This window comes from Buceros rhinoceros, unplaced genomic scaffold, assembly GCF_000710305.1.
Source record: "Buceros rhinoceros silvestris isolate BGI_N320 unplaced genomic scaffold, ASM71030v1 scaffold2689, whole genome shotgun sequence".
Taxonomy (NCBI): Eukaryota; Metazoa; Chordata; class Aves; order Bucerotiformes; family Bucerotidae; genus Buceros; species Buceros rhinoceros.
Genome location: NW_010430728.1, coordinates 4828 through 30043, shown reverse-complemented (window position 1 = coordinate 30043; position 25216 = coordinate 4828). Strand labels below are relative to the sequence as shown.

General features: G+C 38.9%; 1 protein-coding gene across 1 annotated transcript in view; it reads left to right on the top strand.

The window, feature by feature from the left end:
* The window catches only part of LOC104499592 (gamma-aminobutyric acid receptor subunit alpha-4), a gene marked incomplete at both ends in the record, with an annotated part of 23257 nt that extends 358 nt beyond the window's left edge, over positions 1-22899 (top strand). Inside the window, 6 exons of the mRNA XM_010143117.1 lie at positions 9155-9222; positions 11670-11890; positions 11993-12075; positions 13849-13992; positions 15396-15548; positions 22640-22899. Coding sequence (XP_010141419.1) covers positions 9155-9222; positions 11670-11890; positions 11993-12075; positions 13849-13992; positions 15396-15548; positions 22640-22899 — 929 coding nt within the window. The remainder of the gene's footprint in view (positions 1-9154; positions 9223-11669; positions 11891-11992; positions 12076-13848; positions 13993-15395; positions 15549-22639) is intronic.
* Positions 22900-25216: the final 2317 nt, after the last annotated feature.

The window sequence follows — 25216 nt, the reverse complement described above, 5'->3', positions numbered from 1 at the left end:
ATGTCCTCCCTCCCCGCTCCGGGGTCCGAGTCCTCCGAGGAGGAAAGGGCGGCAGCGAAACAGCGCCTGGCCCCGAAAGCTCCGGAGGACCAGAGCAACCCCGGCCGTGGGGGCCCCGCTGGGGCGGTCCCGGGCTCAGCCCCCGCTTCGCTGCTCTGCCCACACCTCGAGCTCGGGCACATGCTGTTGCTCCGGGGAAAAAAAAGCCCTGAAGCCGGTATGTGTTGGTTTGATGAGGATGGAGAGACTTGTCTAACATCCAGATTCTTCTGGTTCTCGGCAGCTTTTGACCCCTAAATGCCACGGATCCCATCCTAACAGAAACAAGTGTACTTTTAGCAGCCTAAGAGGTCAGGTCTTTGATGGGTTCTATTGCACTAGTCAGGGAAAACCGGAGCTCGGGTACCGGAGCACGCAAGTTCTTTACCACAGTTGCTCAAATTCCAGCTTTGATTTAGAAATAGTAGACTTAATTGCTGTATAGAAATTAGAAGTGGAGTCTCGAATTTTCCTTCACCTGTGTTCTGCATGTGGGGTTTTGTGCCCCTTTTGTGCCCCTGGCTGTTAAGATGCGTTTTTGTGCTGCTGAAGAAGCAGCCAGACTGGCTGGTCTTTATTGTTTTTGCTGTTACTGAGTAGGGACTTGGAGACAAAAATCATTAGGATCCAGATGAAATAAAAGCTTATTTTGTAATCTGAAATGAAGATATTAAAAAAATACAGATTCGAAAGTAAGAGAAAGATTTAAAAAGAAGTGCTACAGCCCTTCTTATGAGGCACACAGCTATAATGAGCCTTTTATAGGCTGCTTCCTATACAGGATTGAATGAGATCCTTGCGTAGGTTTATGTTGCGAAATACTTTCTTCCTCCTCTGAAAAGTACCTTCTTCATACACGTGATCCATCTACACTGACATGTATGCCAACACGTTCCCCTCATGGCATGTAGAGTCCTCACATGCATGATCGCAGTTGTTAAATGACAACATCTGGCATAATTGATCACTCCTTTATTATTTTGAGTGTATGGAATAAACGAGGCCTTCTGTAAGTTAGCTTATGCATTAAGTGAGAAAGAAGCTAAATTTATTAGCTCCCAGAGGAATCATTGGGAAACGGTAGCCTTTTGCAATTTAGTGTCTGCAGAGAGGTTACAGACACTTCTGCACGCGTACAAGAGATGTGCTATGTTTGGCATCCTTTTAGGTTGAATGCCAACTAATTAGTCATCTAGCAAAGATGCTTTATGAGCATTATCAGATTTCCAAAATTAAACTACCACTAAATATGTAATATGACATACAGTTTATGTTGACTTTTATTTTAATAAAGTTGCCCTTTGCAGGATATTTTGCAAGAGTAGATCTTTTTCCCCGATAAGTGTTGCAGAGTTTCAGCAAGATGCTATCAAGGAGAAAAAGTTCATTTTATCTCCTGGAACTTTCGTAACAGCAATATTAAAGTAAATGATAGACGGAAGAAAAAGCGCTCAGATTTCAGCCCAGAGAAAACACTTATGGCTGAATATTTCACAAAATTGCTATTATGTTGCTTCTTGCCTCTTCCTTCCTTATAACATCTAAACCACTCATCTTTGGGTTTTGAACTTTTAAGTAAAACAAAGGGTGAAATATGCTTTATTTTTGAAGATGATGCCTGCCTCACTATCTCCTTACAGCAAAAGTTATCTTCACCTAATAGATAAGAACTACTTTAGGAAAAAACAAAGACCACAAGCAACTAAAGACAGAAATTTCTGCAGTTGTTCAGATCTCACTTTTTGACATAACTCAAAGTAGTAGCTGTGGATTAGTTATTAAAATATACACTATTCAACTCAAGCTTTTCCTATGTTTCAGGGGGTTTATTTCCTGATAAATCTTTATGACAAATGGGACTTACATCTTAAAAGTGGGTCATCACTAGTTTGTAGCATAGCAAACAAAATAGCAGAGAGGTTGGGAATATTTAGAGATGGAAAGTTTAGTATGTTTTCGTAATCTTAAAACTACATCAGTTTCTCATGAACAGCAGAATATTTATTTTTGTTTTATTTTTGAAGCTGATTCACCATCTAGTTTTCACGTGGCTTGAAATGAAACGAAGGTTTTATTTTAAGAACAAAAAAAACCACACAGAGGTCTGACTAGGGCTGATTTTAAACTTCAAATTAACGAAAACATTTCTAATTCTGGTGTGAATTATGTTTAAAATCCAACTTGGGGTGATAGCCAAATTCTGAATTTTGCTGGCGTCTTCCAGAGTTGCCACGAATAACAATTCATGAAGATTTTTCACATGCAGAGCAAAGTAGAAAACTTTTGAAATTAGAGATTTCCCAAAACTGGATCCAAATTCTCCACACTATCATTAAGTAGCACAATTTTTGATAGTTATGTAGGAGAAGATAAATTTCCTGAGCATGATTACAAATGTGGAAATGGTCTCTCACAAGAGTTGTGAACATCAGTAGACTATATGGAAGCTTGTCTTAGTACTTCTTGTGCAGTAGCATGGCGTATGCTGAAGGTTAATAGAAGAACAGCGTTCCGCATGTCATTGGGTTGACACCTTGCATTACTAACTCACTTTATTAAATGGATTTTAAAAACCTAAAACATTGCTGTCACTTACTAAGCACTGTGAGATTTGGTAGTTTAATAAACAAAAGCAGAAGAGTTTATGAAAAAAGTTATTAAAAACCTTTAAAGTGAAAGTTCCTATTAAGTTTGGAGGGAAGGGAATCTGAAGAAGCAAGAGGGAAGCAAGGAGATTTCATCTATTAATCTAATGAAACGAAGCAAAATGGGTAGTTTTATGTAGGAAAGGAAATGAAGAAAAAACAAACCCAAAGTGCTGTCAGCAAGACTTTAAATGCATCAGAGTTTTGTATTTCAGTAGAGAGAAGGTATTTAGGGACTAATGAATAAAGTAATACTCTGTGATGTTTGAAATTAGTGTGGTGGAAATGAAGTCAATTCCATTCCTTACACTGTATGCTCCATTATATCATTATCCTAAATTTCAGACTGCAATTCATAGTACATGTTGGTTTCCTTCCACTCTGTAAGAGCAGGGTGTTTACAGAAGCCACTTGTAGTGTGATTAATTAAAAGCATTAGCTCCCAGACAACTTCAAGAGTGTTACCACAGTGCTGTAAAACTTTGAAGCAAAAGCATTTCTAGTTATAACTTGACTCCAGTTTCATTGGCTTTTAAAAAATTTTGTGCATGACAAAGGAAACTGCAGAAAGTTGCAAAAGCTGGATTTCCCCTGAAAATCCCTTTTTAACCTTTCTACGGGTGATTAGTTTCAAAGTGACAGTAGAAGTCCAGAGGCTTTTTAGAAGGACTGTTACTTGCCTGAAGTAAAAGGCCTGGGTCTGATTTGCTGTTTTAAACACTTACATGGTTTCAGACTTTACCTGAGCAACTCTTGACATAAGTAAGGGCCTGTGAGATCTGTTTCAAACCTCTATTGGACTGTAACTTTCAAAAAATGTAACGTGTCTTTGATAGAGTAACTCATCACACTTAAGTCTGCACTTAGGCAAGTAAGAAGGAGTGGAGGGACTGAAGCTGCTGAGTGCAGCATCACTGTCAGTTGCCAACTTGCTAATTTTAATGATTTGTGTTTTTTTAGTGAAATCTCATCTCTGTGTCTTGCTTTTAATGGCCAATTGTATGGCCAGACCAATGAAAGAAGGTGGGGTGTGATTTGTGTCCTGCCCAAGGCTCGTAGGTTGACTGCTAAACCCGGTGACATTAGCTCTAAGCAAGCTGACAGTTGGGCCGCAGCATGTCACTGGCTCATTGTGGTGTGGTTGCCCATCAGCTGGTGAAAGCTGGGGCTCTTTCTTCTCTTGGCTATTGTTTGTATGTGTGAGGTTGAGTCTGGCATGAGCTGCAAGCCTCACTATCAGCTAGCGAAATGGTGATAGCTCTGTGGCGTTCTCTTTGAAAGTTGCCACATACACTGGCTCATGAGTAGTAGAAGGAACAGGATTGTGTTCATGCATTTTCTTTTTCCTTTTCTCCCTCTTTTCATATTCTGTCTTTCGATCTTGTACCTGTGAAAGTGCAGCTGAGTACTTGGTAGTATTAAATATGCTGGCTCTTGCTCCCCTAAGAAGGGTAGGAAAGGCTTCTCTGTCCCTTCTAGGCTGTGTCATGTTCTGCTGATGAACAGCATTTCTGAAGAGTTTCATTTCCTGTCAGTGAAGGAGGAATGACTTTAGTCAAAAAATAAACAGAATAGATTTGAAGAGTAAAGGCAATTTCCTGGTTTTAGAGAAAAGAAATCTGTGTTATTATCTGCTCTTATTAGGAACTCAAGGTTTCATTCTCAGCATAATATTTTTATTTATTAGATTACAAACAGACTTGAAGTGAGCATTGTAAAGTGAAGGTGATCATTCTTTTTCAGGCAGTTGTCCAGTCTTCCTGAGCTAGCGAGAGTAGATGACTCAAAGGCTTAACAGGATATGGTGTTAGATACCTGTAGTTGACTGATTTGAATTTGGCCCAGGTTAGTAGTGCTTGAAGTCATTACCATCTGTCTGTTGTTAAGTGACCTGTATAAAATTAGCTGATATTCTTAGTCCAGTTCTTAGTGGACAGGTGTCCACATCTTGAAAACTGGCACCAGTATCACGCTTGTTGGCTGTCTCAGCAGAGACTATTTGATGGTAAACAGGCAAAGAAACAGTAATCTCCTCTTTTCTGGAGGTATGCTTTTCCCTTTTCAGGGATCAGACACGGTATTTGGATGAACATATCCAGAGATTGTGTGCTGCCTTGCTTGTTGTATTTGTCTTCTGGTAGAGAATGTAGCCCACATGTTTGAATTCCACATTCATTTTTTAAAAATACCCTACCTAGTTGTTCTGGCTTTCTGTCAGAAGTCTTACATATAGCAGGTGTCCTTGGCTGTTCTTTCTGATAGAATGAAACAAGAGAACATGCTTCATATGATGTTTTTTTTTCTTTTTTTTTTTTCTCTTCTCTTAAGAGATACCAACCCTATTCAGACAGCAAGACTTTGGAAAGAGAAAGCGCCAAATCTTTCACATGTAGTTATATTTTTAAAAATATAAATTTCTAGCAACTACTTTTGTGTGGTGGGTTTTTTTTTTTAGACATAGCTGTAGAAACTGATGTAGTATAATTACATGTAGTTTATGTATCCTGGGACTGATCTTATAATAGCAGCAATAACTGCACTTGGCATTTAAATTGTACTTTGTATGTTGAAACATTTGTACAGATTTGTTTGCTAATGTTTCTGATTGGTTGTATGACTCTTGATGGCAAAATTTGCAGTCTTCAGAAAGCCTGTGCGGGATTTGACTGTTTACATACAGTGGAGATCTCTGCAGTGACAGTTGCCTATGGAGACGCAGGGATAATAGAACCCAAAGTCTTTCACTGGGAGCTGTGCTGCGGTTTGTATGTTGGCATGAAGTGCATGGGAGAACTCTCTCATGTTCCTCTTCACAGGGTTAGGACATGGCATTGCTTCTTCAGCCCACATGTAGCGTCTCTATCTAACACTGAACTATTCTGGCTTTTTGCAGGGGTTGCTTTTAATCCTGCCTGAGCTTCTTTAAAGTATATTATCTTTCAAGCAGTGATTCAGACTTAACTGTTCCCACTGCAGCGTGTAGGACTCTCCTCCTATTTCATTGACATAAAAATACACACCAGTATGTTATAAATAGCTCTTCATCATTCCCAAAGATTTATGGTGGATAGATGCTTTCTGAACATCCATTGAGGGATAAGACCAAATGGTCATATTTAAAGTTAATTGGCCTTCTTAAACTTGATGTATTTTATTGCCGGTAACAGAGTGCTAAGGACTCTTAATAGGATCTTCTGCTTGCAGAGCCTGAGTTGATTAAGTGGTGCAACATGTTCATTTCAGAGGGCTGTGTAAATCACCAGTAAAAGTAGGTTAGGTGACTACAGATCACCTCCTCGTTGACAGGAATTCCCACGATTAATAATAGTTTTAAAAAAAAGAAAGAAGCATGACTCACTATTTGCTCCCACGCTATTGTTACCGACTGGAGTTGTTTTCTTCTAGAAGAAGGAGAATAAGGGCTAGGTTTTGGTGTCACCATAGATACCCCTGGGTTGGCATAAGTACTGGGATGTGTTAGAAAATCCAAGATTTGGCCTTTACAGTTGTGAACTGACACTGTTAAGTGGAAGACATAGAGTACAACAGGGCTGCAATTGGAGAAAAAGCTTTAGGGAGATGATGAGCTTCCCTGTCCCTTGTTGCTGTCTTCACTCCCACCAAACATCTTACTATTTGACTGAGGTTTTGGATGCAAAGCAAGGATTTGCACATCAGTGCTAGCTAGATAACTGTTAGATGTTTGAAATATTTCTAGGTCCTCTTTCATCTTCCATTTTCTAGTGGCCTAGAATGGGATTTTTAACATTTGTTTGTCACCGTACTGCCATCGTGTTGGACAGGCAACCAAAAGTAAACTTTAATTTCAACCTTATTTTGTGGCTTCATTGTTGTCTGAGAGTTTCTGCTCCCTTATTTCTTATGGGTCCTACTAACAAATAAAGGTTTGGGAGCAGAATAGCAGTTACTAAAGAATGAACTCAAGCATAATTTTAGTCCTGTGCTGCTTCTATAGGATTTCTAATAGCATTAAGTCGTAGGATTGCTGATTTGGAGATTAGCTTCTTAGTCTTAGATCTTTACTTCTTTCTAAGAATCTAAAAAAAACCAAACCAAACCAAAAAACCAACCAGAAAACCCAAAACCAAACTCTTGAAGAAGCCTCTGAACACTTATTGCCTATGAAGCTTGTAAGCATTTAATAAAACAAAAGAAATTACTGCCTAAGGGGAAGCAGCTCGTGCCTGTGGGGAAAAATCTGTCCCTTTGCTCAATTTGATGTGATTATAAAATTACAGTGTTCTGTGAGATAAAGAAAATAAGATATTACCAGGGAAAAGCGGTTAGACATTTGGGGGTGGGGGAGGGTTGAGTGGTTTTGGTTTTGTTTTGGGTTTGTTTTTTTTTTTTGAGGAATATTCCTATTTAGATTCTTAGAACTAACAAATCAAGTGCTTCTGAAAGGGATTCAGGAACTGAGTGCAATATTCAGTATTCTCTTATTACTGAGTAACAGAGACTAATTCTTGCATTTTCTTCTTAGTGCTATGTAGAAAAATGACATTTTCATTTCTTTAGAACTTTGATTACAGAAACATTTAAAGTTCAGGTGAAATAAATATTTCTATGTTCAGATCAACCCTAGATGAATTACAGTCTTGTGATTATCGGAGGTCAGATATGATCTGATCTCTTCTATTTTTATGTACAAGTATGACTGGGCTTTTCTCCCCTATTTTCTAACGCTGTGGATGAATATCTTCATTTCCAGTATCTTGACAGCTCTAGTACGAGTTTTTCCATTCTCTTGGAGCTCTTCTGCTTTCCAGAAATAGTTATGTTCAGGAAATGTCATTCATTGGACTACACTGTCATTAAAATGAGTGGCCTAACCACTCATGGATTCCCCTGACTTAATAAACACTTTGTACAAAGGAGAGCATCTTCCATCTGATGTCCTTAGAGAGCAACCCAATGCAAAACAAACATCATGGTATGTGTTATCTGGAACTTGGGAGTTTCTTAAAACCTCTTCAGGACAGACGTGCCAATCTGTACAGCTTTCCAGGGACTGCTGAAATTCCAAATTTGGATGATTTTTCTTTAGATTTTATCTTGAAAGAATATCCTTCTGTGAAAAAGTTAATTTCCAGCAAAGACTTTTTTTTTTACATTTAGCTGAAAAATTCTTGGCTTTTTTTTTCTACATAACTTGTAAACTTTAGTGAAATTATTTTACATGGTTTTGTTTTACTTTTTGTTGGCAATTTGACACTTGTAGGTGCAAGAAGTATAGGTTCCCTGTTTTCCAGTGGCTTATTTCTTTTTCTTACTTTAATATTTGTTTCAAGGTGACATCTGTGAACAGTGATGATTTTTTTTTAATTTATTTTTTCTTTCCAAGATGGACATATTCTGCTACTAACTGTCTTGTCTTTCCTCCTCTCATTTTTAGATTGTAAATACTATGTTAAAGCCTGAATTAACAGACTTGAACCACTTATTCTCTTTAGAAATTTGAGTTGTAAAGGTTTAGAAACTGTGGTTGTGAATTTGTAGATCACACATTTTTTTTCATACAGCTACTGTTTGGTAAGACCATCGGTAGTTTGTTTGTTTATTTAATTTAAAAATTATAATGTGAGTTAGTTACCTAAATTAACCCATTAGCTAATGCTTTGATCTCAGAATCATCATAATAACTGGTAATGATTAGCAGCTTTCTAGCCTTTTACATTGGGAAAAGACCTAACTTCCAGTGAAACTAGTTAGTGCATGTGTTCTTTGGTTTATGAGAAACTGTAGAGTGAATGCCCATCTGAAATTTCAAGGTGTTTTGTCCTTTAAACTGACACTGCTTTCTCTGATAGTTGCTATGCCATACCCAGATGTGAGAGTGTGAGACCTCTGCTCAGTGCAATTTTTCTAACAATGGCCTAAGTTTCACTAGTTCTTTCACGACAGGCTTTGTAGTAGCATGTGGACCTAGGTCCAGAGCTTCAAAAATGCTTAGGTATCCAACTTTTGATTGCTAGTATTAAATCACATAATTACATCACAGGATAAGGATACAGTTCTTAATCCTGCAGTACTAAACTGCCCAGTGTACAGCATGCTAATATCTGTAGTCCAGTTATTACCGGTGGGACCAAATATTAGAAATAAATGCCTTGTAGAACGTGGATTTCCTGAATTCAGAGCTGCTGGTTAATTAGCGTGGTGTTTTTAGTGAGCCATTTGATTTTTTTGGCATCTGTTTTCTTGAGTCAACTTTGGTTTTCTGAATGGAGCTTTGCATGAAAATGCTGCTTTTGTTTTACTGATGTGGTAAAGGTAATTGAACAGTGCTTATTCTTAGAGACTTATCTGAAATGACCTGTGTTTGCATTTTGCTTTTGCTCATCCACAGAACCCTCAAAGTGGTAACTGTTCACACACCAGGATCATTTATGGGAATTGTTGACCTACAAAATTAAAATTTTCTTGCTCACTTCCTTTTCATACAATAGGTCCTGTTACTGAAGTCAAAACAGATATATATGTCACCAGTTTTGGACCTGTTTCTGATGTAGAAATGGTAGGTATTTCTGGGATTAAAATTCCATTTCTTGGTTCTGAGAAACCATTAACTTCAGTGAGGAGTGGATGTTTCATCTGTACTGTTCTGTCAATCATGCAAAGTAGGCAAGATTAGTAACAGCTTAATTTACAGGTTATAATTAGATACATCAGGCCTGATTCTGGTCACACTTTTACTGTTTTTTGGCTGGCTTAAGAAATTCGCTTCGTAGGGTTTAAAACAGACTTTCATGGTGTAGAGGCAGAATCAGGCCTTGCAGGGAGTATCAGAGTCAGTCTCCTGTGGGGAAAATGTATAATATCTTTGAAATTGCTTTTCCTTTCTGAAACTTGTGTTATTCTCAGTTGAATAATAATGCCATTATTTCACAATAATTGTTGATGTTTTAATTTCAGATGAATGCCTCTTGCCGATCTTTGTGCCCCTTTAGCATCGCTTTCAGCAAGTGTTTGGCTGATAAGTGTTTTCATAAGTGTCTGCAGAAATTGAATGTCAAAGTGACATACATGAAATAGTCACAGAAGAGAAACACTACATTAGCACATACTGTTATTTGTGCCTGAATGGCATCTGCATTCATCTGAGGTCAAATCCAGCAGAACTCTCATCAGCCTCTTTATATTCCAGTGGCATACTCTTAAATGATACAACAGTTTCTCTTTTTATAAAATATCGAAGAAATCCCATGGAAGTAACAGAGCCCTATGTGCTGAACTGAACTTTTCATGGGAAAGGCCGTTTGAGGGCAGTTACTTTCTTCCCATACAGTCATGCACTTTGTGGTGCACCTGATTTGGTTCTATCTTGTAGAAAGGTATGTGATAGCAAGGTATTTTTTTTCAAGAGCTAAATCTGTGACGGAAGTCTTATGTTGAAATTCATCTTGCCAGATTGATGGTTGACGTGTTCAGTTTGACGCTGTTCGGTATGACAAGGGGTACAAGAATCTAGTCCCAAGGGAATCTAGTAGTGTGTGCCTCAAATCTAAAATGAGGACTGCGTGGCATCTCTCAGCTTTCATTGAAGCATTTGGCATGGTGCTGCATGAGAATATTAGAGTTGTTGGGGCGGGTGGGATTGAAAACATGGACTGAAGGTAGGTAAGGAACAGGCAAAAGGAGATTTTGCAGCAGATGTTTCTCCTTTCCTCAATAGGGATTAGTTAGGAGGCTATTCGGGGATTGGGAATTGTTTTTGGAATAATTTTTAGTTAATGTATCCATTAGTGATCTATTGTAATCCGAATGTGGCTGCACTCGTAAAACTTGCTGAAACAGCAAGGTATGATGTAGTCTCAGTACAGGGGATGATCAGAATGCTTTTTTGAGCTGGGCTGTTTTGGTATCCAGTGAAATGAAAACGGTTGAAACTTTGTGTTTCAAAATCTGTCACGTAGAAGCTAATAACAGAAACTGCCTCTTATGAGCTATGAAGTCACCAGCAAGAAATGACAGTAGAAAGGAGTTAATCTACTTTTTGTAGATTAACTATAAACCACAGTGGAGGATGCAGCCATGAAAAAGAAGACAGGTGCTATTCTAAGATGTATTGCACTAGTAGACATGCCTCCTTGCCAACATGGATAGATGCTGCCGCACAGGTAATTTCAATGGTAACATTATGCAGAAGAATTTGAGAGTCAGAAAACATTGTTAGGCTTAACAACAAAACCACAGCTCTAATTTACAAAGGACTTAAAGCTTTCTGTGTTACATTTTTCAATGCTACGCAACTCTTTTTTTGTGTGTGAAATGCTTTAGCTTCCTGAGATGAGAAATGCATTCCTTTGTCCATTCATTCTCATACGATTTTTCATGATGTGCCTGTGTCCGCAGTCCTGTAGTTGTTGTTTGCATGTTTTCTTTGGAGCATCTGAATGATTTTGCTGAGAAAGTGAATGAGATAGATGTGTAGTTAAAAACAAATGTGTATATATGCAAGTCTATATATAATTTATTATCCATGTTTTGTGGGCATGGCAAAGGAAATATTTAGCTTTCCTTAGTTAAAAACTTGCTTTCCATGAATTGAAATTAAATTTTCTTTCTTATCTTTAAAGTGCAGGTAATAATTTGTCTTGGAATTTTAATTTAGCCAGCAGCATAAAATCCATAGATATCTTTTCTTTAAAAATCTGTTGACACTTACTATCCAACATAATTTTCTTTCAGTTTTATGCTTAACTACAAATTCAGTTGCCTGCTTCCTAATTAGATGAATTATTACTGAATAATTAAATATGCATAGCAATTTATTGATATGACTAATGTGAGAGATGAAGCTATTGAGAAGTACACAACACAGTTTAATTGGTGGAAAAATGTTTGTGTAGTGAACTTAGCATTTTCTTTAATACCGATTTCTTTGCACCTGAGGGTTTCTGGTTTTTTTTACAGGAAACGTACATGCAAATGTGATCTTTGTTTTTCTGCATTTTAATACAGGAATATACAATGGATGTCTTCTTCCGTCAGACATGGGTAGACAAAAGATTAAAATATGATGGTCCTATTGAAATTTTAAGACTTAACAACTTGATGGTTTCGAAGGTGTGGACTCCTGACACTTTCTTCAGGAATGGGAAAAAGTCTGTTGCGCATAATATGACAGCCCCAAATAAACTCTTCAGAATAATGAGAAATGGTACCATCCTGTACACAATGAGGTATCTAACAAGTTTGTTTGGCTTCTTACAATTACTGTATACAAAAGTTACATTGCCTAGACAAAATGGCAACCAGAGACTATTTAATTTGTTCCGTTATAGGCTTACAATAAGTGCAGAGTGTCCCATGAGATTAGTGGATTTTCCCATGGATGGTCATGCTTGTCCTCTCAAATTTGGGAGTTGTAAGTTACAATTATGAAATTTTTTGTAACTACAGAATTTAAATAGTAGAAGTAGATTTTGAGCAATTACTAAACTTTCTGAATATTAGTCTTGATACACAATCCTTATGCAGACAAAACTCCTGTTAATTTCCTTGGGAATTTTATTTAGGGCCTCAAATAGTAAACACAGGCAGAGAATTGAAAAGCAGGCAGTGATTCATCTATTATGTTAAAGCCTACTATTCTGGCTACAGAGTTGCTTGAAATACATAGTTTTTCTTGGTTCTTAGGGCAGAATTGGGTACTCAGTGAAGTGAGAGATTCTCTGGAGAAGACAAAGAGGGTGGGATCCATCTCAACTTACAACAGCCAGGTAGAAGGCACCTAGGGAAGCAGGATATTTGACTTTCTCTACAGTTAGTGGAGGCACGTTGATAGCCTGAGGTAGATGTGTAGGTTATGTGCAGATATTTGATCTTTAGTTGTATTTGTCTATTTCCTGACTTATAACAGGAATCTGCATGGCAAGTTCAGACTAGATGAATAATTTATAGACTGGTGAGAGGATTCTTAGTGCAGGTGTCTTGCCTTTTCTGCCTGAAGTTAGACATTGAATTTTGGATAATCTCCAAGCTTTGGCTAGAAGGAACATTTTGGGACATGCTGCATAACAACTGAGGGAGGTAGTTATGATTCCCTGATTTGAATCCACAGTAGAGACCTCTGAGACTTCCTGGAGAAGTCCATTAGCTATCTTGTCACTCTTCTACCCCTCCTTGGTCACTGACTTCTCTGCTTTATACTCCGATGTAGTCAGTGGCTGGACTTTAATCTGTTTTCCTTGACCCCAGAGCTCTGAAGTTAGGAATGGCTGGAAGCTCCCCATAGTCTTTCCATACATTTAGTTTGTATAGCTGCATAGTCAGCCAAAAAAGGGATATTGAAGACTCTGCTCTGATAAGGTTTTTCATCCCTGTTATGGTGAGACTGGAGACCAGGTCCTGCCAGCTTTGGCTTTGATATCAGCTGCATCTGATCTTCAACAGTGGGGGCTTCTCCAAAGGCTTATATCTTCAGGCAGAATCACTAGCCAGCAGAAGGTGTGCTTGATACTAATCTGATCTTTTTCTCAATGAAACTTGAAATAAGATGTAGCCATTTCAAACACAAGACTGATTTAATTTAATTTTAACAGGAGTTTGGGCTGTGTAGGGATTGAATGCTTAGCCCTAAGTTACATCTTTTGTATTAATGTAAAATGTTTCTTTGGGTGTGCTTATTTTTGGGCTATTGTGAATTTTTTACTGACCTCTGGTTTCTGGCAAATATTTTAAACATAGGTTTAAAATATTGTAGCTTTCAGTATAGTATAGTTTTTCGTATAATCATTGTTTTCTGTAAAGAAATGTGCACCCAGTCTCCAAAATGTATCCTTGTTACACATGCTTTTTAAAAAATATATTAGTATATTTTAAAGATAAAATTTTAGAAATTTCTGACATAATTTAAAGATAAACTTTAGATGCCCAATAAGGGCTGATCCAGAAAGAAAGAACTCATGTTTAGACTTCACATTCAAATGTGAAGTGAATTTGTGTGTGACACTTGACATATGACATTAGCTGCTATTTATTTTTAATCTGAGGGTGGCTTTTGGGGGTAACTTAATGTGAAGGGTGTCTTCTAAAGTTGTTAGTGTGAGTCTTGCCATTTGGTTTCAGTAGGTTTGAATTGGGCTTTTAGTAAGGTGTGAGAAGTTTCCTGTTTATGCATACTGATGCTGTGTTGTAGATGCTTACCCAAAGAGTGAAATGATTTATACCTGGACAAAAGGACCCGAGAAGTCAGTGGAAGTTCCTGAGGAGTCTTCCAGTTTAGTTCAGTATGACCTGCTTGGGCATACGGTGTCCTCTGAAACCATTAAATCTATTACAGGTAGGAGTCTTGTCAGTAAAAATCAACTTCAGGTAAAATTAACCCTGTCACATTGCCCAAGGCTTTTTACTTTCCTTCCTGTAAGGTATTCTACTAAATGTCATAGGGTATATATTAAGGGTTGAGAGCATAAATCTGAATTAGGTTTCTGTCCTTCAGATTTACATTTGCAGATTCATTGCAGTAGATTGTGGCAGTCTTTCAGAAAGCTAGAATGAGATCATTACTCTGAGGGACAAAATGAGCATTTAATCACTGCTTAAAATGCAGTTTGAGAGTCAAGAGGATGCCTGGGTGAGGAAGTAATTTCTCAGCACTGTATCCACATTATGTGCAAAACACTTCCTTTGTTTGGTGGTGCAAACAGCTTGGGATAGAAGTACAGCATACAGAATGGGTTATTAAAGCCTTAAAAACCCTCTAGTCAGATAAGGATAGGCACAAATGTGTTAGTCACAATAGATACTTCTGCTGATTTGTGCTCTAAGAAATAAGGCAAATGGCAACTACAGGCATCCGTAATGAGTGAAGTATCACTGATGAGCAGTGTGGTGATAAACAAGCATATTCTCAAAGTATTTTTAAAATTTGGAATAATTTTCTAAGCATCAGCAAGTTTGGGTGTTGTGAGATGGTAAAAATGAAGCAGATAAAGCAAATATATTTGATGTATAGTTCTATGGGTATTTTTCTCAAAGATAAAACAGTGTTTTACAATACACTAGAAATTTACTTATCAGCATGTTATTATGAATTAACAATAGAATTTCCTTACTGTCCCCCAAATGCTCATTCTGTAGTGCTTTATTTAGACAGTTTTTTCAGTTTATGGTAAAACCACAATCTTTTTGTTTGTTTAATATGAGTGATAAAATTTTAGATAAACACAGTGTTTTTAATTCTTTTCCATGATTTTTGCATTTATTTCATTATCATAGTGGTGTTGACATGTAAACCTAGTAAGAACTTTAGATGCTTCCGAAACTTTTAATGTGCATCACTGTTATTATTGTTTTATTTGGCAGGTAGGTACCACAATGTTATGGAAACAGTATGGATATGGTAGGTAGATAGCTTGTGTCTCGAGACTGTTTTCTTCAACAGCTGCCAAAAGAATTCTTAAAATCATGCTTATACTATAACATGTAACCCACTATTAGCTGTACATTTATAGTATTTTTAATATCAGCTTCTGAATGACACCATAAGGAGCTACTACTTCCAGGATTTTGTTTTAAATTTTGATTCATTCTTGTCTCTAAGGAACATATTTTTCTATACATGCTAAGTGGTATGAATGAATAGTATCATCTTGAATAATCCTAGTTGATAGTCTGAAACAGTTATTCTGCAATACAAATTTTATGCACAGTTAGAAATATATATCTTTAATTTTTCTTTAGGTGAATATATTGTTATGACAGTTTACTTCCACCTCAGACGGAAAATGGGTTATTTTATGATTCAGACCTATATCCCTTGCATTATGACCGTGATCCTCTCTCAAGTTTCATTTTGGATAAATAAGGAATCCGTTCCAGCTAGAACTGTGTTTGGTAATTATTTCTTTTTTACTTTTTCTTGTACTTTCTCTTTTAATGACTTTCACTAGAAAGGCCTTTTCACTGCTTTTGCGTAGTTGAGAAACAAGGGAATAATGTAAATTCAGAGGAATTTTTGCTATCAAAAAAGAATCTTCTCATGTGAATCCTTGGAATCTGAAAAGAAACGTGGAACATATAACCTGAAGGGTGGCATGGTTGCCTGTGGCAAATGGTTGTACGTCTTTGGGGATTCTGCCTGCTTGGGGAGGCGAACTGGGAAGACCTGGCCCTAAGTAATACAGACAAGTCCTGAATCTACATCCAGAGCAGTTTTATCCTCCAGTGTAATTACTTGAACTCACACTTTCTGAAATACTTTTAAAATAATTTGCTGGGGAGTGTGCGAGATGTGCCAGTTTCTTATTATGAGATATCTGTGTTATCAGTGGAAGCTTGCTATGAGTAAGGCTTAGATCCTCTTACTGTAATTTCATGTGTAGTGATTTTCTCTCCTTTCTCAAGATATTAAAATTGCTATCATCAAAGCACATGAGATGCTACAGTGAACTCTGAAAATAAAAAACAAAAAAGCTTCTATGGAAGACAAAGCACAAGAAATTAAATGGAAATACGATTCCTAACAAAGAAGTAGGATAAAATCACTTTTAAAAACAGTCTTTATAGAGCAATGTCTTGCCTTTATAATGTACTGTCGTATAAAGCAGAACTAATCAGGAAGAGAATGTTCTACAAAAAGCTTCTCTATAGATGGATAGATGCTGGCAGGAGTAATAGGAATTAATGTTTCTGTGTGACGGGCTGTTCAAACATGTAAGTTGAGTCAGAAAACTGTTAGTAATTAGACAAGGTTAATGATTAGTTATAGGAGCAAAATGATTAGTTACAAGAGAAACAACCTGTAAACCTAATAAGAACCCCACTAGCTCTCAACTCAAGCATTACTAGTATATCCCATGCCTTTGCTGTGATGTTGAATAACGGTACTTTTTCTGAAAGGAGTGTTGCCAGGAGCTGGAAAAGTAGACAAAATGTGATAATTGAAAATGTTCAAACTATAGAGCAATAGGTGTAATATGTGTCATTATGTCCAGGTGTGACATTGAAAACAAATAATAATAAAGTTTAAACATCCACTGTGTAACAGATAACTCTCTAATATGCCCTTGAAAGCAAACGGCTTAAAGTGTGGCTAAAAGTATCTTTTTAGTTTTCTGACAAATTCCAACAGGGACTCTGTTTTCTAAACGTTTTCTTAAGATAAGAATGTTGCAGACAAGAAATAGGAATGAAGCAAGAATATCTGTTGCAGTATGAGTTTTCTAGAGGAACTCTCAGAAGAGTCTAACCAAAAGATCTTTCCATTGGACACTGCATAATTAGGGGGAACTTGGCAAAGGTAACAGAGGAAAGACACAATACATCAGGTTTTGATTTCTGCAGTCAGAGCTTCGGACAGCTGACTGTGGCAATTGTGGGAGATCGGTGTTTCTTAGTGGAAATCTAGCAATATTTTTAAAACAGTATTTTAATTTTCAGTTAAAACACTGAAATATATTTTTATGTTTATGTGCATTTCTAATCAGAAGCTTGCAAATATGTAGCTCTAGATAATTACAGTTCATGTGTATATATAATATTTTTTATAAGAACTGAATTCCCTACCCTCTAACTTTCTATGGCACATATCTAAGGATAGCTGCAGTGATAACTGCAGGTCTCCCATAAGAATGATTTAATAGGGGGAAATCTGATAAAGATAAACTGTAACGTTGTCCTGGCCTCCCCTCTCCTTGTATTTGAGGAATTGTCATGAGTTAATTCTGGGCCAACCACTAGACAAATGACAGATGCTCTTTATTAACTCCTTACGCTTCCCAAAGGGGAAGAGAAAGGGAATAAGGGAGAGAGACTTACGGATTGGGAAAGAAAACTAAAACTGCTTTAATGAGAATGAAAAACAATAAAATGAAATATATACAAACATATACAATAGCAATACTGAACCCAACGCCCCTGATGGCAATTATGTCACCGTCACCAGTGATGCTATGGGCAGGTACTGGGGAAGTCCCAGACTGGATTCAGTGGCAGGCGGGAACCAGATTCAGGAGTTGGATTCTGAAACTGGATTTGGGAATACATGGATTGGGATCAAAGGCAGAACGCAGTCCCCTATGAACACTGGCCTTTGAAGAAGAGGTCTTAAGCCTTGTGATCCCTCTGCTTTATACTGAATATGACGTCTGTGGGATGGAACACCTTGTTGGTCAGTTTAGGGTCACCTGTCCTGTCCACTCCTCCCTGCAGGTGCAGCCTCTAACTCACTGCACCCCCAATGTGGTACACAGGGTTTAGCAGTGACCTTGGTCTGCACAGGAACAAGTACAAGCAGGAGCCTTTCTGCACACCAGTCCCTGGCAGTAACCGTAAACACTGAGTGTTATCACTTCTCAAAGCAGACATTGTCTGCAAAAAAATACGCTGTTAACTTCAGAAAGTGCAGTCACTTAGAAGAGACTGAGCTGGAGAGTGAAATCACTGAACGGAATCAGTTTTGTTCTAACTCAAACCAGGACAGAAATGGTTGGTCATTAAAGTCACTTTACCCTATTCTTACATCTATTAAACAAATGTGTTTAGAAAGACAGTTCAGACTAACTATTTGCATGAAGTGGACAAAGGTAGAATCCCTGAGCTGGAGAGTGAAATCACTGAACGGAATCAGTTTTGTTCTAACTCAAACCAGGACAGAAATGGTTGGTCATTAAAGTCACTTTACCCTATTCTTACATCTATTAAACAAATGTGTTTAGAAAGACAGTTCAGACTAACTATTTGCATGAAGTGGACAAGAAGGATGGGGCTAGGCAGTGATGGGTGTCTTCCAAGAAAAAAATAACTTTCCATATTTTTTTATTTTCTCAGAGTTAAACATTCTCAGTAGTGTGCTTTTTCAACACCTTCCTCCTGAAGAAGGTGTTGTGAGCTTGCATCTGTGTTTTTATCCTGCTGAGTTTGCTCTGAGATATTCTTTGTGCTTTCATGAACTGGCTATTACTCTTTTTTTCTTCTTCAGTTGGAAAGTTTCATCGTATCTGGTTTTCTGTATGGTAGTGTCTAGGTGAAGCTTTTTCATGTCAGATTACCCAGATGGAACACCACCATTTAGGGAAGAGGGGATGTTTTATACAGCATATATTTACATTTGAAGTATTACCATGAAGTGGTCATACTTGATTTGAAGGGGGAAAGAGGTAAAACCAGGCTCACTAGAGATAAGCCTTGCGGCAGCACACTAATGTTTGTGCTAGTGAGGTCCTTTGGTCTTCCATCCCCATGGAGGTAGGGGACAGAGAGCCAGCGACAGCAAAGACAAAAGGGATATTGATGGGCTAGAAATCATGGGCTAGAAATCATGAAAGTGCCTGGGAAAGGTCAGGAAGGAATTAGACCTTCTGCCCCCAGAAGGGTGATGGCATCAACAGTCCAACTGAAGTGCATCGACACCAATGCCCACATCATGGGCAACACACAGCAGGAGCTGGAAGGCATTGTGTGACCGGAAAACTATGGCGTAACTGTCCTCATGGAGACGTGGTAGGATGATGATTCACCCTACTGGAGTGCTGCAATGGATGGCTATAGACTCTTCGGAAGGGATAGGCCAGGAAGCAGAGGTGGTGGAATGGCCCTGTATGTTAGGGAGTGTATTGATTGTCTTGAGCTTAATGATAGTGACTATAAGGTTGAGTGTTTCTAGGTGAGAATCAGGGAAGGCCACCAAGGCAGATATCATGGTCAGAGTCTGTTACAGACTACCTAACCAGGATGAAGAGGTAGCTGAATTATTCAATAAACAGCTGGAAGAAGTCCCACAATCACTAATCCTTGTTCTTGAAAGGGACTTCAACTTACCAGATTTCTGCTGGAAATACAATACAGCAGAGGGGAAACAGGCCAGGAGGTTCTTGGAGTGTGTGGAAGAGAATTTCCTGACACAGCTGGTGAGGGAACCAACTAGGGAAGGCTGCCTTCTAGACCTGTTGATCACAGACAGAGAAGGACTTGTGGGTGATGTGAAGGTTGGAGGCCATCTTGGCCATAATGATCATGAGATGGTAGAGTTTTCAGTTTTTGAGGAGATAAGGAGGGAGGTCAGTAGAACGGCCACCTTGGATTTCTGAAGGGCCAATTTTGGCCTGTTTAGGAGACTGGTTGGCAGAGTCCTTCAGGAAGCAGTCCTGAAAGCTAAAGATGTCCAGGAAGGCTGGATATTGCTCAAGAAAGAAATCTTGAAGGCACAGGAGCAGTCTGTCCCCATGTGCCAGAAGACGAGACATGGGGGAAGAAGGCCACTGTGGCTGAACAGAGAGCTTTGGCTGGAACTCGGGAAGTAAAAGAAAGTCTATGGCCTATGGAAGAAAGTTCAGGCCACTCAGGAAGACTGCAAGGATTTTGTGAGGCTGTGTAGGGAGAAAATGAGAAGGGCCAAAGCCCAAAAAGAACTTAATCTGGCCACTGCTGTAAAAGACAATAAAAAGTGTTTCTATCAATACTTTAGGAGCAAAAGGAGGGCTAAGGAGAATCTCCACCCTCTACTGGATGCAGGAGTAAACATAGTGACCAATGATGAGGAAAAGGCTGAGGTACTGAATGCTGCCTTTGCCTCAGTCTTTAATGGTAAGAGCAGTTGTTCTCTGGATGCCCAGCCCCTGAGCTGGAAGACAGGATAAAGACAGGAATGAAGCCCTCATAATCCAAGGGGAAATGGTCAGTGACCTGCTACACCACTTAGACACACACAAGTCTATGGGGCTGGATGGGATCTACCCAAGGGTACTGAAGGAGCTGGTGGAAGTGTTCGCCAAGCTACTTTCCATCATGTATGAGCAATCCTGGCTAACTGGGGAGGTACCAGCTGACTGGAGATTAGCAAATGTGACATCCATCTACAAGAAGGGCTTGAAGGAGGATCCAGGGAACTACAGGCCTGTCAGTTGGACCTCGGTGACAGAGAAGGTTATGAAGCAGATCATATTGAGTGCTATCACATGGCATGTACAGAATAACCAGGTGATCAGGCCCAGTCAACATGAATTTATAAAATGCAAGTCCTGCTTGACTAACCTGATCTCATTCTATGCCAAAGTGACAACTTATTGGATGAGAGAAAGGCTGTGGATTTTGTATATCTGGACTGTAGCAAAGCCTTTGACACAACTTCTGACAGCATTCTTCTGGAGAAACTGGCTGCTCATGGCTTGGGTGGATGTACGCTATGCTGGGTAAAAAACTGGCTGGATGGGTGAGCCCTCAAAGTGGTGGTGAATAGAGTTAAACCCAGCTGTCAGCCATTCACAAGCATCTGTGGCGTTTAGCTGTGAGCAGCATCAGCTGCCCGTGGCCTCTCGGGCTGTAAGATGCAGAAATAGTGACAAAGGGAACCAGAACCGCGAGAGCTGCGTTGGTTTGGTGGTGCTCCCCAGGGCTCAGGCCTGGGGCTGTTCTCTTTGACAGCTTCATCAATGGTCCGGATGAGAGCATGCAGAGCATCACCTGTAAGATTGCAGGAGACATCAAGCTGGGTGGGAATGTTGATCTGCTTGAGGCTGGGAAGGTTCTCAGAGGGATCTGGACAGGCTGGGTTGACGGGCTGAGGCCGGTTTTATGAGGTTCAACATGGCCAAGTTCTGGGTCCTGCACTTGGGTCACAACAAGCCTCTGCAATGCTATAGGCTTGGGGGAGAGTAACTGTAAAGCTACCTGGTGGAAAGGGACCTGGGGGTGTTGGTCGACAGCCATCTGAATATGAGCCAGCAGTGTGCTCATGTGGCCAAGAAGGCCAACAGCATCCTGGCTTATTCAGAAACAGTGTGGCCTGCAGGAGTAGGGAAATGATTGTCGCTCTGTACTTGGCGCTGGTGAGGCTGCATCTCAAATTCTGGGTTCAGTTTTGGGTCCCCCACTACAAGACATGTCCAATGAAGGGCAAAGAAGTTGTTGAAGAGTCTAAAGCAGAAGTGTTAAGAGGAGTGGCTGAGGGAACTGTGGTTCTTTAGTCTGGAGACAAAGAGGCTGATAGGAGAGGCTGAGAGACCTTGTCTCTGCAACGACCTGAAGGGATATTGTAGCAATGAGAAAGGTTGGTCTCTTCTCCCAAGTAACAAATGATGAGAGGAAATGGCCTTGAGATGTGCCAGAGAGGTTTAGATTGCATATTAGGTAAAAATTTCATCACTGAAAAGGTTGTTCAGCATTGGAACAGGTCGCACAGGGAAGTGGTAGAGTCCTCGTCCCTGGAGGTATTTAAAAGACGTGTAGATGTGGTGCTTAGGGACATGGTTTAGTGGTGACTTGGCAGTGCTGGGTTAATGGTTGGACTTATTGTTCTTAAAGATCTTTTCCAACCAAAACTATTCTATGATTCCATATTTTGTGTTCTGTGTTCATGCTTCTACACATTAATTAAGAATTTGTTGTTTCAGAAGATGAAATTCTAATTAAATGTCATCAGTTGACTAGTAGCAGAAGGGTTTATAAAATAAGGTGATGGTTTCTTAATTAACAGAGTTTATAAAATAATATTCTAGTCTTTCTTAGCAGCAAAATAATTTGCCATGACTTAATGGCACCTAGATTACCAGTGGGATCAGAGGAACAGATGGACACTAATAGGTGGCATTCTGAACTCATTACGGGAAAAATCATATTTTTGTTGCAGTCTGAGGAGCACTCCCCTATTTAACAGCTTAAAATATGTTAAAATGTTTAGAAAATAACTTGTTGTAAGTAATTCTACTGAAATTGATAGGAAAAAAATTAAATTAAGGCTTCCATGTTTTCTTCATGTGAACTGTAGATGATCTGCTGAAGTCTTGGCTTAACATGCTTCCTTTGAAAACTGGTTAGCTATTTGTGTACATAGCTGCTTGTAGATATATGATGGTTGCCATGACTTAAATCTATTGTACTATTCACAGGCAGCAGAAAAAGACTGCTAAGTGATTTAAAATTCTTTGATACTGCTCACCTTACTTTGTTTTACTCAGATCAAGCTGTGCTTTTGTTTTGTTTCTTTGAAGGAATAACCACAGTGTTGACAATGACGACTCTGAGCATCAGTGCAAGACATTCACTGCCAAAAGTATCTTACGCTACTGCCATGGACTGGTTCATAGCAGTCTGCTTTGCCTTTGTGTTCTCTGCTCTTATTGAGTTTGCTGCTGTCAACTATTTTACGAATATTCAAATGGAAAAAGCCAAAAGGAAGACAGTAAAATCTCTTCTTGAATTTCCAGTTGCTCCAGTACAAAGAGAAAGAAGTACAGAAGAGACATTCATGGTACGTTTTCAGCTTACACAAACATTTTCTGTCTTGTTGGTAGTGTTTCTTGGTAAAAATAGGCCTTTAACTTCCTCCAAGGTTCTCTCTGAGCTAACGATGCAGTATAAATCAGCCTAATGGAAGGTTAATGCTAATTCAGTGATAAAAACTGTAAAACATGATTTAATTCTTGCTTGCCTTATTGGACTAGCCTCAGGGGAGAGGAGGCCATTGTGTCTGTCCACACCTGCAGTTTCTTCTATATTTAGTTGTGTTTTGGTAAAGGTCAGTTAGGGTGGATATCTTAAGGAAACTTTCTTTCTCTTTGCGCATTGGATTCTGATTGGACTGATTATACAGATGAAGATATTTCAGATTATAAGAGCAGCATGTATCTTATGTGGCTAATGTCTTTGATGAATGAAAATAAGCTAAAGCATTTCGGTTGTACCTTGGAGCTCTTCCCTGGACATCACAGTTCTCCTGTCAATGCATGTATTGCCCAAAGAGTTTTCTTTCCTTGTCAGTTACAATTCCAGGAATTTTTGAAGACAGTTGAAACTTTTGTGTCCACCGTAGATTTCATTTTTATGTAATTTGTGTATCTTTGCACAGGAGCTCATCTCAACTCCTGAAAATGCTTTGGGGCTCTGATTAACAAAATGCTTTCCAGCTTTCATAGCGCTTTAGGTTGTGACTTGTGTGGTAGCTATCTTATTGTACGGACCAGTTAATAAAGGGTCGATCTTATTTACATTTGAGCTGATTCTCCTTTGATTAGAGCTGATTTCTCCTTTGATTCTCCTTGAGGTGATTCTCCTTTCCTCCATTTTCCCATTCCCGTATGCTTGCTGTCTGCTGCATCACTCATTCTGTTCATGAGACACCCAGCTGACAAAGACATCGTGTCACTTGCACTGGCCGTGCGATTGGCCAGTCATTCCCAGCCATGGTTGGCTCTCGGCAAAACCACTCAAGAAGATGCTGACAGCAGCATTGTAATTTGCGCTTCCTGTCAGGCTGACTTTGTAATTTCCTTTGCCTGAGCCATTATTTAAGAACCACTGCTTTAGACTAACTCTTGGTGATTTTGTCTTCTGTCTCTTTTCACATCTCGGTTGTCTCCTTCCCTATTCATCTGCTCTTTTTTGCCTTCCTACCCCTTCCATTTGCTATCGCTGGTCAGCTGCCATTCCATTTTTCTTCCTCTTTGCTCTCCTGCCACAGAGCGTTACTGTTTTCAGTCTCCTGTGTTGGTCTGTTAGCTCCCATTTGTGCTTAGAAGGCTAGATGTGCTCTTGAAGAGCTCGTTACTCGTCACTCTGTTGGCTGCTAGTAAGAGATGGGAACAAGAAAAAGTACTTTTGTGTAGCATATAATTCACCTTGTACATAGAGGTGTTGGTGCCATTAGTTGATGCTGAGATTTGGATTGTACAGCATGCAGATTAGTGTAGTATCTCACGCACTCATGAGGAGTGTTAATAAATAACACTTTTGGTGTCAGTTTTATTTGGGTCCATAGGAAAATAAATTACATAAGAATAGTTTCATCCTAGATTTATTTATTTGATTAAAAGAAAAAGAAAATTAGTAGTTTTCTCAGGTAACAATGATGGAGGCTTAACAAAACTTTTGATTCATGGTCAGAATTGGTGTAAGATAGTGTTATGTGATGCTTAGCCATTTACACATGTTTTGGAGAAACTTCTCTTTTTGTCTTTTCCTGGGTTTTTTTGGTGGTTTGTTTGTTTGTTTTTCTAACAGCAGCAACAGAATGCGCACAGCTTCACCCAACTTGAAAGCTAGGTAAGAAGATATGAACAGTTCTATTGCCCTGTTTAATTACCCCTGTTTAATACCTCTGTGATAAATGGGGTAGTGTGCTTGCAGATTTGGGGATTTTGAAAGCACTTAAGCGAAAAATCTACTTTTTTGAAGGGTTACACATTAATGTTATGAGTATGTGAGTGATAATGTTGATTGTACCTTGAACTATTAATTTTTTTTATGGCTTTTTCTCTAATTATGCCTGTGCTAAGACTTGAGTCTTTGCTCTTCCAGGACAGGCACACAGAGTGAGCCTGCAAGTACTGTTAGAAAAGCTTGGCTATCAAGCAGTCCTTTCCATGACTAGAGGATGACTTCTGTTTCTGGTCCCCTGCTGAGCAGAACAGAAACTAATATGGCTGTTAGACTTTGCTTTTCCAACCGGACATGAAATATAGTCCTCTCCTTAAAATTTTTTGTTTTGCTTATAAAAGACTAATCTAGAACTTTCTTATGCCTTATTAAGAATCTGATATTTTTTTCTGCACGTACACTGTAATCAGTGC